General features: G+C 41.8%; 2 protein-coding genes across 2 annotated transcripts; one reads left to right on the top strand and one right to left on the bottom strand.

The window, feature by feature from the left end:
- Nucleotides 1–158: 158 nt before the first annotated feature.
- On the bottom strand, nucleotides 159–3201 carry naif1 (nuclear apoptosis inducing factor 1; the record flags this gene model as incomplete). Its single annotated transcript, XM_083909954.1, has 2 exons — nucleotides 159–715; nucleotides 2754–3201. The coding sequence occupies 2 exons, from the start codon at nucleotides 3199–3201 to the stop codon at nucleotides 159–161; spliced, it is 1005 nt and encodes a 334-aa protein (XP_083766080.1).
- Nucleotides 3202–4904: 1703 nt separating this feature from the next.
- slc25a25b (solute carrier family 25 member 25b) lies at nucleotides 4905–14921 on the top strand (the record flags this gene model as incomplete). Its single annotated transcript, XM_083909943.1, has 13 exons — nucleotides 4905–5234; nucleotides 7153–7232; nucleotides 7447–7789; nucleotides 9082–9208; nucleotides 9323–9410; nucleotides 10554–10589; nucleotides 10734–10845; nucleotides 11644–11802; nucleotides 11886–12038; nucleotides 12126–12233; nucleotides 13045–13212; nucleotides 13285–13435; nucleotides 14737–14921. 13 exons carry the CDS (start codon nucleotides 4905–4907, stop codon nucleotides 14919–14921), a joined length of 2040 nt encoding a protein of 679 aa, XP_083766069.1.
- Nucleotides 14922–16943: the final 2022 nt, after the last annotated feature.

Below are 16943 nucleotides of genomic sequence, written 5' to 3'. Positions count from 1 at the left end.
TACAACCAAAGGAAGTGATTTGAATGAAAACAAAGTGAGGCCTGGCCAAAATGTCCTTACTTTGTAAAAATGACCTCACTTTGTTGGTTAAAAACCCTCACTGGTCCTCAGTATGCCGCAAGTACAAGAACGCACACACTCTCACACACACACATAGTCTATTGCGTGTCCTTGGCTGCCTCTGGAGGAGGTGCTGCGGGTTCTGCTGGTGGTGTTTTCGGCCGACTCTGCTCCTCCGTCCCCGACCCGTCGGCGACGCCTGCAGCCGCCGAGCTGCTGGCGGCGACGGCGACGGCGACCTCGGCCCCGCTCTGCAGGGACTTGCGCAGGTCTTTGAGCGCCGGCCGCAGCATCTGCACCAGCGCCAGCAGGGCGGCCTGCGTGCCTTCCAGCGCCAGCGCCTGCCGCTCCTGAGCGAAGGCCTGCGCCTCCTGCGAGCGCCGCATCATCTGCAGCAGCTCGTTCTGTCCCTCCAGGTGCTGCGCGATCTGCCGGATGTGGACGTTGGTGACCCGCTGCTCCTGCAGCAGGCGCGCCGAGTTCAGGGCGATGCGGCTCTTCAGCTCCTGGGACTTGGCCTGGATCCGCGGCGGCGGGGGCAGAGGGTCGGAGGCGGAGACCAGCACCTCCACGGGAGCCTCCACGGTCACAGGGGCGGAGTTGCTGGTGCAGTAACCCACCACTGCTTCTTCTTCTACGGTGTAGGTCACTTCAGCTGAGAGAGATAGAGAGAGAGAGAGTGCGACGATTTATGATTTTATTGTGTATTGCGATACTTTTAGTTTCAGTCCACTAGATGGTGGAGATTACTGGAGCTGTTGTGTAAGAATATCGCTATATATGATTTTGCAAAATTATGGTATCGTGACTTAAATATCGTGTAAAAATCGCATCATGACTAAAATATCGTGATCATATCATGACTTTAATATTGTGATAATATCGTATCATGGCTAAAATATCGTGATATCATATCATGACTTAAATATCGTGATATCATATCATGACTTAAATATCGTGATAATATATCATGACTCAAATATCGTGATAATATTGTATCAAGACTAAAATATTGTGATATCATATCATGACTTAAATATCGTGATATCATATCATGACTTAAATATCGTGATATATCATGACTTAAATATCGTGATAATATATCATGACTTATATATAGTGATAATATATCATGACTTAAATATTGTGATCATATCATGACTTAAATATTGTGATCATATCATGACTTTAATATTGTGATAATATCATATCATGACTTAAATATTGTGATAATATCGTATCATGACTTAAATATCGTGATATCGTATCATGACTTAAATATCGTGATAATATATCATGACTTAAATATTGTGATCGTATCATGACATTAAATATCGTGATCATATCATGACTTAAATATTGTGATAATATCATATCATGACTTAAATATCGTGATAATACCGTATCATGACTTAAATATCGTGATAATACAGTATCATGACTTAAATATTGTGATAATATCGTATCATGACTCAAATATCGTGATAATATCATATCATGACTTAATTACAGTGATAATATCGTATCATGACTAAAATATCATAATAATATGGTATCATGAATTAAATATCGTGATCATATCATGACTTAAATATCGTGATAATATCATATCATGACTTGAGATAACAGAGACTTGAGCCTCCGCGTCTCAGGCTGGTTCTCGACACAGGGGGCGCTCACAATCACTGCGTAAGTCATGAGATAAGGTTAATAATCAACAACAAAAAAAAACTTACCGTTAAGTGGCTTTTCCTCACAGACTGAACCCAAGTCAGGAGGAAGAGCTGGAATGATAAAGACACAAACACTGAGTCTCTGTGACATATTAGGAGGATTTGATGGCCAGTTGCTTTGGATTTATTACATAATGCACCTTTAATCATTTTGGTTTGTGCACAAAATCTCATCATTTTGGTATTTTCTATGAGATTTAAGGAGAATTTAAGACATTTTACATACACCCTGTGTAATATATACACTCAGACATAAGTCCAGAGCCGTTTCTTGCTATATGCGGACTATGCAGCTGCATAGGGCCCCACAGTCACCAGGGGGCCCCCAAACTGCAAGTTCAGACTAATATTTTATTATATTTTTGAGAATTAAAAGTACCTGTCTTTATTTGCATGTATTGGATGCATTCATTATGCATATATTTACAAAGCATGAAAGTGTTTGTGGGGTAATCAGAAAAAGATAGGAATCTCTACCTTGAGTTTGAAAACAAAAAAAATAGGGGCCCCCAAATAGTATCTCGCATAGGGCCCTGAAACAGCTAGAAAAGTCCCTGCCAGAGCCGTTTCTTGCTATATGCGGACTATGCAGCTGCATAGGGCCCCACAGCTACCGGGGGGCCCCCAAAACTGCAAGTTCAGACTCATGTTTTATTATATTTTTGAGAATTAAATCTAAATTATTATAGAATTAAATTAGGAATCTCTACCTCGTGTTTAAAAAAAAAATAAAAAATAGGGGCCCCCAAATAGTATCTCGCATAGGGCCCCGAAACAGCTAGAAACGGCCCTGCATAAGTCCATATTTTTTTATGAACAATATTAAAGTAAAAGTTGTAACATAACATGATTTGAGTGCATTTTATGGCCATTTTAAGAGTTTGAAAAAACATATGTTCCAACTAATCAATCGCGATAATATTCAGGTCACGATAATCGCGTATCGTCCCGTTAACTCACTCTCGGTGAGCGCGACGGTGTTCACCGTCACAGGTAACATCTCGGCGGCGTCGGCGTCGGCGTCAGCGTCCCCTGGCGGTAAACTGATGATAGTGGCTTCTCCGAGCAGGTTGCAGATCCGCTGCTGCATCGCGGTCAGGATGACCGGCACCGGGGTGCAGTCCGCGGACGTGCCCTCGATGGCAGCCCGCGCCTGGGCCACTTTGCGGCGGACCTCGGTCTTCATGTCGGACCACTTCTTCTTCACCTCCAGCAACTCCCGCGGACAGGTGGTGACGGCGTTCACCTTCTTCAGGATCTCCATCCACGCGTGGTTCTTGGCCATGTGTGTGACTCCGGCGTTGAAGTGGTTCACCAGCGTGTGTTTTTGTTTCTCTATCTCCTCCACGATGATCTCCACTTCCCGCTCGGAGAAATTCATTTTCCGCTTTTTGGACGCGGATGCCATCGCCGCTCGAGCGCCGCCGCGTACCTCGCGACAGCGAATTGTGCGTATAGTACGTCAAAATAGTACGATTTGACTTAACCGAGGTGCGCAGCGTAATGGCTTCCAGAATCGGCTTCTTCTTCGACTCGGACAACGCTTACGTAGCTGTGGCCGGAATCCCGCCCCTCTCGCGCGCCACTGGTTGGCGGATGACGTCACGCTCGGTTGCTATTGGCTGAGCCAAACGCCTGTCACTCATGAGCCAAACAAACTACGTAGATTTTTTTTAAACACAAAGGGGTAAAAAAAAACCACCGTTATCTCAGTGGTAGTTGATGAATATGACTTTTTTATTCATATTTTATTTATTTAGTTTAACATTTTAGTCATATCAACACAGGGTTTTCAGCGGGAGAACAAGATTTAAAACAACACATCGACTGATTGTGTCACTGTTTGTTCTTTACTTGAATTTCCTTGATTTAATGGAATAATAAGTGTTTCAATTGAAAAATAAAAAATAAAAGACAATAAAAGTTACACTTTCACTTACAAACATTTAAAATAATAATAATAATAATACATTAGCATTGCTATGCTTGTATACTTAGTATTTTCCCTTATGGATACTGTTTTGTTGCAGGAGATTTACTTTTTATAATTATTTTCCATTCACTGTACCCACATGCCCGTGTACATGTGTATGTACGTGTGTACATATATGTATATATAATGTGTTTTTTTAATTTTCTAATTTAGTTTATTTATTTCCTCCCCAAAGTTATAAATGCATTAAGAAACAGTATTTACATACACTTTATATTAAGTATGGCTTTAATAAAGGCTGAAAAGAGAAGAAATAATGACTCTAATAGCAAGTAGAAGAAATTATATTGTGTCACAAGTGTAATAAATCTGGATTTGATTCATTTCTAATCTCCACAAAAGTTTATTTATGTACTTTTTGCATTTCATTATTTATATAATATATATTATGTTTGTACAGATTACGAAATATCATATATATACACTGTTTTTTTCTCAGTTATTTACATATTATTCCAAATAGATATTAATATTTATTGGGTTTTCCTACTCCAGCAAAACTGAAGTGAGACACAAGATGGCGCCAGTGATTGTGTTTTTAACAACTTCCGTGTTTTCTATATCTCAATTCTCGTGAATCATTAAATTAATTAATAAATCATTCATTCATTCATTCATTCACTCCTGATGACTAATTCTCTGTCCTCCTCTTGACCTGCCCCTCTCCCGCACGCCCTCAGCAGCCCACGCTCACGCTGTAAATCTCGCGAGACTCTGCGAGACTTCAGCCACGCCGCCGGAATCCAGAACCCTCGGCTCGCCGCTTCTTCAGTTTTTTTCGCCGGCTCTACGGATCTAAAAAACCGGACTGGGAACCGTTTCCACGCCGGCGCTTTGTACCGGGAGCTCTGTCAGCTGTGGCGCCGGACACGGTGGAGCCTCGTCCGCGTGACGAGCGTGGATTTAGAAGCGGCGACAGCGGAGGATTTTGATGATTTAACAGCTGGCGACGATTCACCGGCTTCTGTGGAATTTTGTCTACGTGCTGAAAAAAAAACGCTCGTGTGTCACGTGCGGGTCTCCGGTGAGTGTGTCCGTGACTTTACCGGGACATGTGACGTGGTCTCGGGGAACTCGAGCGTGTTGTAACGGACACGACGGAAAGTGTGTCGCCCGTGATGCACCAGAACCGGCAGCATCAGCAGCACGGTTCATTAATGCCCGCTCTGCTCGGTGACGTTCACTGCCAGTGCCGGGCGGCGGCGGCGGCAGACGCCCACCCGGGGGTCGACCAAGGTGGTGGCGGCGGCTTAGCCGGAGGATACCCGGTGCCGAGCCGGGCCGCCGGTGACCAGTCCTGCGAGATCTGCGGCGGACCGGAGCAGGAGCACCGGTTCAAAGTTCTGTTCCAGGTGCTGGATGTGAACAGAGACGGCGGCATCTGCATCAACGACCTGACCATCGGCCTGAAGAAGCTGGGCGTTCACCGCACCGAGCACGACCTCATGGTGAGTGACGGCGACCGATACTACCGATAACTGATAATCACATGTGTCGATACTGATGACAGGAGGAACAGTGTTTGTTTGAAGTACCTTAAAAGTGATACTTTTAGAGTAAATGTACACGTTTGTTACCAGAAAATGTCACAGAGACTCAGGAATAATGTTCATATAACAAACTGAAACTCGCCAAAAACAACAGTGCAGCCAAAATATTTGCATTAAAAAATCTTTTGCAGACTGCAAATCATGTTTTGGCACGTGGCGCCACCTACCGCCGTCAACCAATCACTGCAGTCGGTAGAGTCTCAGCTGCCGAGCAACCACGGGTTGCCAGTCACGTCTGAGCTACAATGGCGGAGAAAACCAAACCTCGGTATTTTGAATTTGGGTGTAGTAACCGTTTTTGGCCACATTCTTACATATGGCGCCTTTAAGTAAAAGTATTAAAATATATGACATTTACTGTACTTATCAGGAAGTAATGTTCTGATATAAAATGTACTTAAGTAAAAGTAATAAAAAAAAAAGTAAAGAGATGGCTCAGTGTAACACAGTTGGAGGAAATTAAAGTAGTGAAAGTTAGTAGAAATACATAAATACGAATAAAGTATTTGTACGTCTTTACATTACACCAGTGCAGGAGGAGGCTGACGAAAGCTAATAATCACGTCTCCACAAAGTTCTAGAGCAGGAACAACATCACTGTCATCATGTTTATATATAATTATAAGCAGACTAGAAATTAGTGTTTGTTCATCTTTGCCCTGTATGTTTGTCGGATATTCTACTTTTCCTCTGTCTGAGAAAGTACACATTGGACCTTTAACCATAACAAACTACCCTTAAAATCAGTTTTCCCACTTTACAGCACAGGGAATTGGATTTTACCACTTTTTCATGTTCTATACTGATGAAGAACTCACTTTTTCATAATTCTAAAGCCATAAAATCCAATTTTTTGAGTTTTTCAGCTCCTTGAATGTGATTAATTTTCTGGTTTCTTTGCTCCATCTAAACAAAGAAATCAACTCAACTGAAGATAAATCCAGATAAATACTAAAATACAAACGCTGCTGCTCTTATTAAACCTGTTCCTCTGGGATGAGGAGTGAACTCTGCAGGTGATGAACCTGCTGCTAATAAGTGATGAGATCATTATATCAAGAGAATCATCGGCTCTGCTTTAAAGGCTGGGGCGACGCATATCCCCATATAAGAGATGTACAAAAAGCTGCTAAATAGACTCTAAAATTAAATATCTACTGTTTAAAATACACTTATAATAACCTTTCATTTCAGATAACACCCTGCTTTATGTAGTTCTTTGCTGTTCTAATGTTAAATGAAGGTTAGAAACGATGACTTTGACTGTAAATATGGTCAAAAATCGACGGCCGTGTCTTGTCTCATGAACTACAGAAACCTGAAGCATTCACATGTGATGGAGTTTGGTCATTTCCTGCTAAATACTGTGCTTTAAAGGCGCCATATGTAAGAATGTGGCCAAAAACGGTTACTACATTCAAATTCAAAACACAGAGGTCTTTTAGGTTTGTTTTTCTGACGTAACTGGCAACCCGTGGTTGCTCGGCAGCTGAGAATCTACTGACTGCAATGATTGGTAGAGGGCGGTAGGTGGCGCCACATGCCAAAACATGATTTCAAAACATAAACATGATTTGCAGTCTGCCATATATTTTTTTTAATGCAATTATGTTGGCTGCACTGTTGTTGTTGGTGAGTTCAGTTTGTTATATGAACATTATTCCTGAGTCTCTGTGACATATTAGGAGGATTTTATGGCCAGTTGATTTAGATTTATTACGTAATGCACCTTTAAATAAAACCCTGAGGGAGGGAGGGAGGCATCGCTCAGCAGATTCTCTGTGACGGAGGGAAACCCTCATCCTCATCCTTCCAGTCTGACCGCCGTCAGCAGAAGGCAGACATTAAGATTATGAACCGCTGCCCCCGATTGGTCGAGGAGCTCTGTCCCTGGCAGTATCGTGTCCTCTGATTGGTCGTGCTCAGCTGCAGTGAGGATGCAGTTTCTCCGGGACCTTCTCTCTTCTGCGTCTCATTTGCTGCCGCATCATTTAACCGGTTGTCGCCGTCGTCGTCGTCGTCGCTCGCAGCGTGAGATCCTCTTCCCGGTTTGATAACCGGAGAGCGGATCGCGTCTCTGGAGTGTTGATCCTGTCTCCGTGGTGATCAGTGAGCAGCAGCAGCAGCTTCACCACCGTGTCCTCAGCTGCCCTTTTTATTCCATTCAACTCTTCTTCAGCACTACACACACACACAGAGGAGTGCGCTTTTTTGCCGAGTCAGTTTTCAGGATGCTGCAGAACATTCTGGCTTTCCTGAGTCACAGACTTTTTGGCTGGACTCAGTGCAAACCCGCTCAAACTCAGCCGCCGGGAAAAGACGGCGAGGCGACTGCGGACGAGGCTGATTCTCCGACGACCTCCTCTGACGCCAAAGACACGAGCGGCAGTCGTGTCGCTCCAGACACGACCACCGTCTTAATCATGGTGGCACCGCCTGAACATCTTCAACAGGTAGGGCTGAACACGTCAGTCCAAGCCGACATTCGTCGTCATCATATCAAGAGCTGCCACCAGGGGGCAATCTGGAGTGAAATTAGTGGAATATATTTGGTGAATCACAAACTTTTTCGAATCTATCACTGCTATCAAAGTGGCATTATGGACTCATCTACTCCTCTACTGTCTTTTTCATGTCGGTGATGTCTCAGTGATGTGGTACAGGCTTACAGAAGCGTTAGCATCACAAATACATTAGCTTACAATACATTTTAGTCCTTGCAAACATAGGTTGAGATAATCTCGAAACATGTTGATCGGTGTTTCTCAAACCTGGAAAAGATGACGTTCTCAAGTGTTGATGATTTCTTTGTTATATAAAGCAAAGAAAGCAGGAAAATATTTGCGTTTTAAGAAGCCGAAGAATCGGCAAAACTAAACATCTTTTGCAGACTGCAAACCGTGTTTTGGCATGTGGCGCCACCTACCGCCCTCTACCAATCATTGCAGTCAGTAGAGTCATAGCTGCCGAGCAACCACGGGTTGCCAGTTACGTCAGAAAACGAAACCTAAAAGACCTCGGTATTTTGAATCTGGATGTAGTAACCGTTTTGGCCACATTCTTACATATGGCACCTATAAAGGTGCATTATGTAATAAATCTAAAGCAACTGGCCATAAAATCCTCCTAATATGTCACAGAGACTCAGGAATAATGTTCATATAACAAACTGAACTCACCAACAACAACAGTACGGCCAAAATATTTGCATTAAAAAAAACATCTTTTGCAGACTGCAAATCATGTTTATGTTTTGAAATCATGTTTTTGGCATGTGGCGCCACCTACCGCCGTCTACCAATCATTGCAGTCAGTAGAGTCTCAGCTGCCGAGCAACCACGGGTTGCCAGTTGCCGTCAGAAAAACGAAACCTAAAAGACCTCTGTATTTTGAATGTAGTAACCGTCTTTGGCCACATTCTTACAAATGGAACCTTTAAGTATGGGAAAAACGTAAGGTAGTTGTTCTCAGAACTGGTTTTCTGGAGTCCTCGTTGGTTTTGTAAAATACTGTAAACACCTGCTGCATGTTGAAAGCCTTCCAGGTGTTTGGGCAGCGTGTTTGAGCAGAAAATGGCCCTGGATTGTTTAAAAAAAAAAAAAAGGCCGATATCTGTGCGGTGATGATGGCTCTTGAGTGGTTTTAGCTGCAGGTTGAGTCAACAGAGCACAGATGGTGGAAGAACGACGGTCAATCAGTCCAGAGAACTCTTATCTAACTGAATCTGTTTTCTCTGTCCACACAGAAAATCGTCAAAGCAGGAGACAAAGACCTGGACGGACAGCTGGACTTTGAGGAGTTTGTCCATTACCTCAGAGACCACGAGAAGAAGCTGCGGCTGGTCTTCAAGAGTTTGGACAAGAAGAACGACGGTGAGGAGTTTTACGATCCGCTCGTGACTCGACGGTGGTTAATATTAACTTTGCATCCGGGTTTGAATCATCCTGAACTTTGATATGAGAGAGATTAAACTTTTTGTGCTTTAGGTCGCATCGACTCGCAGGAGATCATGCAGTCTCTGCGCGACCTGGGCCTGAACATCTCTGAGGAACAGGCGGAGAAGATTCTCCGCAGGTGAGAAGCGAAGCTGGGTCCTGTTCACACCGGAGATTAAAAGGGATTTTCACTGTGTGTGCGATACCTTAAGAATATAATAGACAGCTTTACCTCGCTGTTAAGCTGTAGTTTGTGTCCGTTAGTAAACCAAAACTGTCCCACACCAAATTCCATAGAGAAAATCACTGATTTTACATCACGGCACACAGGAGCTGTTGAGTCATAGATGTCTCCATCGGTGAGGTCAAACGTTTATTTTGCGACCTTGAGATTTGAAAATCCTGGACTCATCCCTGGAAACTCACCATAAAAGCAGCAGGGAACTACAGTATACTAAAATCACTGTTTTAGGCTGGCTTTACACAACACGACAAAATATTTTATCAGACGTGCCTTTCGTTTAGACGGCGACGACGTTTTTGGGGGCTTAAAAGCGAAAAAAAAAAAAAATTAACCCACCCTCCAGAGTGGAAGTCTGAAAAAACGCTCCACCGCCGTGGTTGAAAGCGCAAAAGTGAAATCCGAGCTGCTCACGCTAGCTATCCTCCCGTACGCGTTGACGTCAGATCCACGTGCAGCAACAGCCAAACGACAACAAACATGTCGGATAATAATCCATCAGTCGGACATTCGAGTCGCTTTCGCTGCTACTTCGCGCTACTAAAGAGAAGTAGAAGGAAGTTTCAACGCTCCTGCGCTCCTGCTGTTCACAGTTCACAGTGCCACCTAGCCACCTGGCACGCACACTACATCATATTTCGCACACTTTTTGCGTCACCTGCGTGCGTGCACGTTTCCACCAAAAAGACGCTCGTCTAAACGCGAGATAAAAAGTGGGAACGCGACGGCGCTTTTGCGGTTCGCGTTAAGATCGTTGACGTGTAAATCTAGCCTTACTAGCTAAAGTGGTTTAGCGCGGCTGCCTCTCAGCACAGGGAGCTCACAGAGAGCACATGCTAATTATGTACATTTACACTTCACAAATCCTCCTCCTCATCATCACCACCACACATTTCCAGTTTAGGTTTATTTGTCTTGTATTAACGCTCAGTGTGTTTCTCGTTCCTCTAACCTCCTGTCTGTCTGTCTGTCTGTCTGTCTGTCTGTCTGTCTGTCTGTCTGTCTGTCTCTTATCTCTTATCTCTGCTGTGTGCGTCTCAGAATAAGGCGGGGTCATATCTGGGCCCCTATTCTGTAGTAAGTAGTGGTTTGTTTGTCTCGCTCACTCGCTCAGTCTGTCCTGCATCATCAATCGCCTGGAAAGTGTAATAAATAAATAAATAAATAAATAAATATTGAGTTTCCCTTATTAAAAAAACCCGCTCTGCTTTAATCCCGCAGCATGGACAAAGACGGCACGATGATGATCGACTGGAACGAGTGGCGGGATTATCACCTGCTGCATCCGGCAGGGAACATCCCAGAGATCATCCTCCACTGGAAACACTCCACGGTAAATGTTCCTTATGTCACATATTTTAACTTTATTTATTTATGCTTACATATGTTATGGCTTTGCTAAGGTGTCTCCATTCCGTTACATTACATTACGTGTCTGCTTTCAAAGTGCAGGAAACTCCGTTTGAAACAATCGCAACCTGACGTCCTTGACTTTTCAGAAGTCGAAAGAAGTTAATAAGTAGCTGCGGTGTGCGATTGTGATTTATTTATCAGCCGATTATACATTCCTGTTCTCAGAAGCATGATAAATGTTGCAGAGTCATAAAAACTTGGCCATCCTTATTCGACCCCTGAATGAGCGTCGACATTGTTCGACCTCTACTGTAACTGATCTGCTGTTTTAATCATTTTATGAAGCATTTTATCACAAAATAGTGGTAAAATAGATTTTTTTTTTGTGCAGTTTTGGTCCTGAGGGAAGTATATTGTATCTTAAATATCTATTTACTGTTTTAATTTGCTGTTAGACGCCCTTTTTTTCATCAGGAACCTGTTTGTGAAGTGATCGCTCTCCTGCACCAAAGTCCATAGAGAAAATCAGCATTTTAATGTCACAGGTGAAACAGGAGCTGCTGCTCTACTGCTGTCTCATTTAGTAGGTTTATGCTTCTTAGGTAAATTCGAAATGTAGGTTTTTTCGTACACATAAGTCCCAAAATAACACGTTTTAATTCGCTGATGGAGGCAGAAGTTGGATCAACAACCTCGCTGTGCTGTGATGTAGAATCTCTGATATTCTCTATGGGGTTTGGTGTGGAAGAGCGAGTGGTTTACTCTATTTCCTCCACAGATCTTGGACGTAGGCGAGAGTTTGATGGTGCCCGACGAGTTCACGGCAGAGGAGAAGCAGACGGGAATGTTTTGGCGACACCTGGTGGCCGGAGGAGGAGCCGGAGCGGTGTCTCGGACCTGCACGGCGCCGCTGGACCGGCTCAAAGTTCTCATGCAGGTGAGGGTCGTCGTGGGTAGTTTTTTTCCGCGTCAGAGACTTGCGTTTTTGAACACATGCTAACACGTGTGTGTGCCGCGCAGGTTCACGCCTCCAAGAAGAACAGCATGCACATCGCCGGGGGCTTTACCCACATGATCCGAGAGGGAGGGGTGAGGTCGCTGTGGCGAGGAAACGGCATCAACGTCATCAAAATCGCTCCCGAGTCTGCGATCAAGTTCATGGCCTATGAACAGGTAAACCGTGACTCAGAGGCGCCATTTTTTTTTTTTAATCACATTTTAACTGAAAATTAAACCCCCCAAAAATGTCCCGTCTGTCAGATAAAGCGACTGATGGGAAGTAACCAGGAGACGCTGGGCATCACAGAGAGGCTGGTGGCCGGATCTCTGGCCGGAGCGTTCGCTCAGAGCAGCATTTACCCCATGGAGGTGAGGATTTTACTATATATATACACTACCGTTCAAAAGTTTGGGGTCACCTAAACAATTTGTGTTGTTTGCCATTAAGAGTCGCACTTTTATTTTTAAATTTAAATTTCTTTCTTAAAATGTGTTATATTCATTGGAAAGGGTGATTTTCCTTAAAAAATAAGGACGTTTAACGGAAATCTCTAAATTTTTCTTCCAAAATTTTAAATTTTTCTTTAAATTTAAAAAAAAAATTTCTTCACATTTTAAAAAAAAAATATTCAAATTAAAAAAAAAAAAAAATTTCTTCAAATTAAAAAAAAAAAAATCTTCAAATTAAAAAAAAAATTCTTCACATTTTAAAAATAATTTCTTCAAATTTAAAAAAAATTTCTTCAAATTTAAAAAAAATTTCTTCAAATTTAAAAAAAATTTCTTCAAATTTAAAAAAAATTTCTTCAAATTTAAAAAAAATGTCTTCAAATTTAAAAAAAATGTCTTCAAATTTAAAAAAAATATTTTCTTCAAAGTAAAAAAAAAAAATCTTCAAATTTAAAAAGAAAATTCTTCAAATTAAAAAAAAACATTCTTTAAATTTAAAAAAAAAAATATATTTTTTTTTTTCTCAAACTGAATTTTTTTTCTCAAAATGTTAATTTCTTTATCAAAATGTGTTATATTCATTGAAAAAAGTGTTTTTCCTTAAAAATAAGGACATTTCTAAGTGACCCCAAACTTTTGAACGATTCAAAAGTTTCCACGTTTCAAGTGAACAAGCAGCTTTATTTCCTGTCACCTGACGTCCTCCTGACATCACTTCCTGTCCGCTCAGGTCCTGAAGACACGGTTAGCCCTGAGGAGGACGGGTCAGTACTCGGGCATGTTGGACTGCGCCAAACACATTTTCAGGAAAGAGGGCGTGGCTGCGTTCTACAAAGGCTACGTCCCCAACATGCTGGGCATCATCCCGTACGCTGGCATCGACCTGGCCGTCTATGAGGTGTGTGTTTGTTTCTGTTTGTTTATATTGGTGTTTGTCTCAGATTATAGCTCACTCCTCCTCCTCTTTCAGACTCTGAAGAACTGGTGGCTGCAGCGTTTCGCCACAGACAGCGCAGATCCAGGAGTGTTTGTGCTCCTGGCCTGTGGCACCACCTCCTGCACGTGTGGTCAGCTGTCCAGTTACCCGCTGGCCCTGGTCAGGACTCGCATGCAGGCACAAGGTGGGTCGTTGTGCAGCTGCTGCCATTCAAAGGGATAGTTTGGGATATGGTTAGGGCTAGCTTAAACAAGTTTAGCTCAAATTAATGGACATTTAATCTTTTCTTGGATTTGCTTGTGTTTACGTTTTCCCTTCCCCCCCCAAAACAAATAGAAACGCTTCCTAATCTTACACTGGTTTCATGTCGATATAGCTTTACCTAGACCCTCAAATTAGCAGCTCTGTGTGCTGAATCGATTTTGAAATCCTAACATGTTAAAAAAAACATGAACTATCTCTTTAAAAGTTGTGCCTATCATTTAAAAATAAACAGATGTCTATGAAATTTAAACCATTGTCAAGTGAATTCAAACAATGCTGATTTAAGTCTTTCAGCTTCACTCATATTATCGCGATATTTAAGTCATGATACGATATCACAATATTTAAGTCACGATACAATGTTATCCCGATATTTAAGTCATGATAATACGATGTTATCGCAATATTTAAGTCATTATACGATATCACAATATTTAAGTCACGATACGATGTTATCACAATATTTATTTCATGATAATACGATATCGCAATATTTCATTCATGATACGATATCACAATATTTAAGTCACGATACGATGTTATCACAATATTTATTTCATGATAATATATCGCAATATTTAAGTCATGATACGATGTTATCACGATATTTATTTCATGATAATACAATATTATCGCAATATTTCATTCATGATACGATATCACAATATTTAAGTCACGACACGATGTTCTCACAATATATAAGTCACGATAATACGAAATATCGCAATATTTAAGTCACGATACAATGTTATCACGATATTTTAAAAGTCGTGCGTATCATTTAAATATAAACAGATGTCTATTAAATGTAAACCATTGCCAAGTGAATTCAAACAATGCTGATTTAAGTCTTTCAGTCAGCAGTGTTTAGATCCGTGTCACCCGGTGACATCCCTGCGCTACAAACAGGAAGTGATTTGTCGGCGAAAACACGAAGAATCGTCCACAAAAAAGTTCCAGAAGTAAATTCTGCTGCACAATTTTTTTGTCGCCGTCCACCCCTGCTCTGCTGCTGTATATACACAAACGCTCCCTCAGGTTTGATAGTTTTGCTTGACGGGGGCCCGTTTTCACAAGAAAAAAGCCAAACGGCGACAGAACAATAACAGTATTCACTAAAACTTACTAACATACTGCAGCTTTTCTGTGTCTGGAAAAAAAAAACGGTCACTTTCTCTGTTTTTGAAAGTAAAAACTAAAAGTCTGAATGGTTTTCCTCAGCTACACTTGAAGGAGGTCCTCAGATGACGATGACGGGCCTCTTCAGACACATCGTCAGGACCGAGGGCCCCACGGGACTCTACCGCGGCCTCGCGCCCAACTTCATGAAGGTGATTCCGTCTGTGAGCATCAGCTACGTGGTGTACGAGTACCTCAAGATCGCGCTGGGGGCGCGGTCCACGTGAAAACCAGAAGCCAAAGTTAGTGTTTTTGTATACTGAAGAAGAAAAAAGCAGCAAAAATTGTGCACATTTAAAAATGAAATCATCAGATTCTCAGACGGTGTAAATGATAGAAAAAAAAGTGACATGATGCAGATTGAAGAGAGAGGAGACTGAAGAAGAAGAAGCTTGTTTACATTGAAGTGACTGGTGTTTACTGGTGCCACAGCGCCACACTGTGGCAGGAGCAGTCCTGCTCTGTGTTTGATTGTTTTGTTTTTTTAAAGGGCTTTGCTGAAGTGAAACATATCAGAGAAGTCGCATGACTGCGGTCACTGCAGGTAAATCCAAGCTGAGGCGGATTATTATTTTGTTTGTTTAGTTTTACCTCTGCAGGTAAACGTGTGCATGTGATACTTGATACTTGACTGAGACGCTGCACAGCTTTGTTTTTGTCTCACCAGCTGAGTCATAGGTTAGTAAAATATCTTTTTCTTAGCACTTTGACGTGAGGTGAGGAGCGATTTATAGCGTTTCTGTCATTTAAAGCGACTTTATGACACTTTTCGTGCAGTGGAGCCACACTGTGGCCACGCGTGGTAACTCCGTTTTGCTTTGAAAGTGTCAGTCGCTTAGTGTCTTAGTTAGCTTAGTGTCTGTTCTAAGCTCCTCCCACCAGATGAGCACCAACAGACATGAGCCTCAAATGCGTCAGACTCCGCCCATATTATACTGACACTTGCTTCTCGATGACGCGTTAGCTACGCGAGATCATCCGTGTTTACATTACATGCACAAGTGAGTTACGTGACCTTTGACCTCTCACCTGCGGCTAATGCTAGAGCTAACCAACAACTACTATAACTAACAATAGTGCCACCGACAGGTTGAATTATGAGACACGTTTTACCTGCATGGTGTAGCTCACTGCGGGAAAATATAATACAGCAACTTTCCTCGCGTTCATATTTTGTTGCGACATTTCATACAACTTGCGTCAGTTGCACCAGGAAATGTGAATTTCGTAGTTGCCACGATACGATATTATCGCGATATTTAAGTCATGATATGATGTTATCACGATATTTAAGTCATGATACGATGTTATCACGATATTTAAGTCATGATACGATATCACAATATTTAACTCCCGATACGATGTTATCACGCTATTTATGTCATGATAATGCGATGTTATCGCAATATTTAAGTCATGATACGATATCGCAATATTTAATCACGATACGATGTTATCGCAATATTTAAGTCATGATATGATATCACAATATTTAAGTCACGATGCGATGTTATTGCGATATTTAAGTCATGATACGATATCACAATATATAAGTCATGATAATACGATATCGCCATATTTAAGTCATAATACGATATCGCAATATTTAAGTCACGATACGATGTTATTATATTTAAGTCATGATAATACAATATTGTCACGATATTTAAGTCACGATACGATGTTATCACAATATTTAAGTCATGATACAATATCGTCACGATACATAAATCACAGTACGATATTGCAAAATACTGAGTTTTTGTGAAATCATATATTGCGATATACTCGCACAACAGCTCTAGTGAGAGTGAGCACTTGGCTCCATCTAGTGGACTAAAATGTCAATGAAAATCTGATTATTATTATTCATTTAATGCTAATCCACAAAAAAATTGATGATCGGTTAAAAAATCGATACTTGGTGTCTCTAAAGTCATTTAATATCGCCCCACCCGTAGAATTTTGCATCTTTTCGTGTTTCGCATCTTCTTTCGCATAAACTTCGTATTTAATGTGACCAATGTTGTCGTGGTTATTGGTCACTAATTCCAGTTGGTGAAAAAACTGACGGCTGCAGTCGCAACTTTATAGAGATTCTTGTCCGTGAACAGTAGGGGGCAACATTAGTGCCTTAGTGCCGAGCCTCTGCGACATTAAACACACCTGAGCGCAGCAGGAGGCGGAGTCTGTGGGACAGTGATTGCACTTTAATGTAAACTCTGCAAATGTTAGCTCTTTTTTATTTA

The sequence above is a fragment of the Microchirus variegatus genome (genome assembly GCF_963457635.1).
Source record: "Microchirus variegatus genome assembly, chromosome: 1".
Taxonomy (NCBI): Eukaryota; Metazoa; Chordata; class Actinopteri; order Pleuronectiformes; family Soleidae; genus Microchirus; species Microchirus variegatus.
The sequence above is the reverse complement of the archived record's forward strand: the minus strand, read 5'-3'. Positions and strand labels throughout refer to the sequence as shown.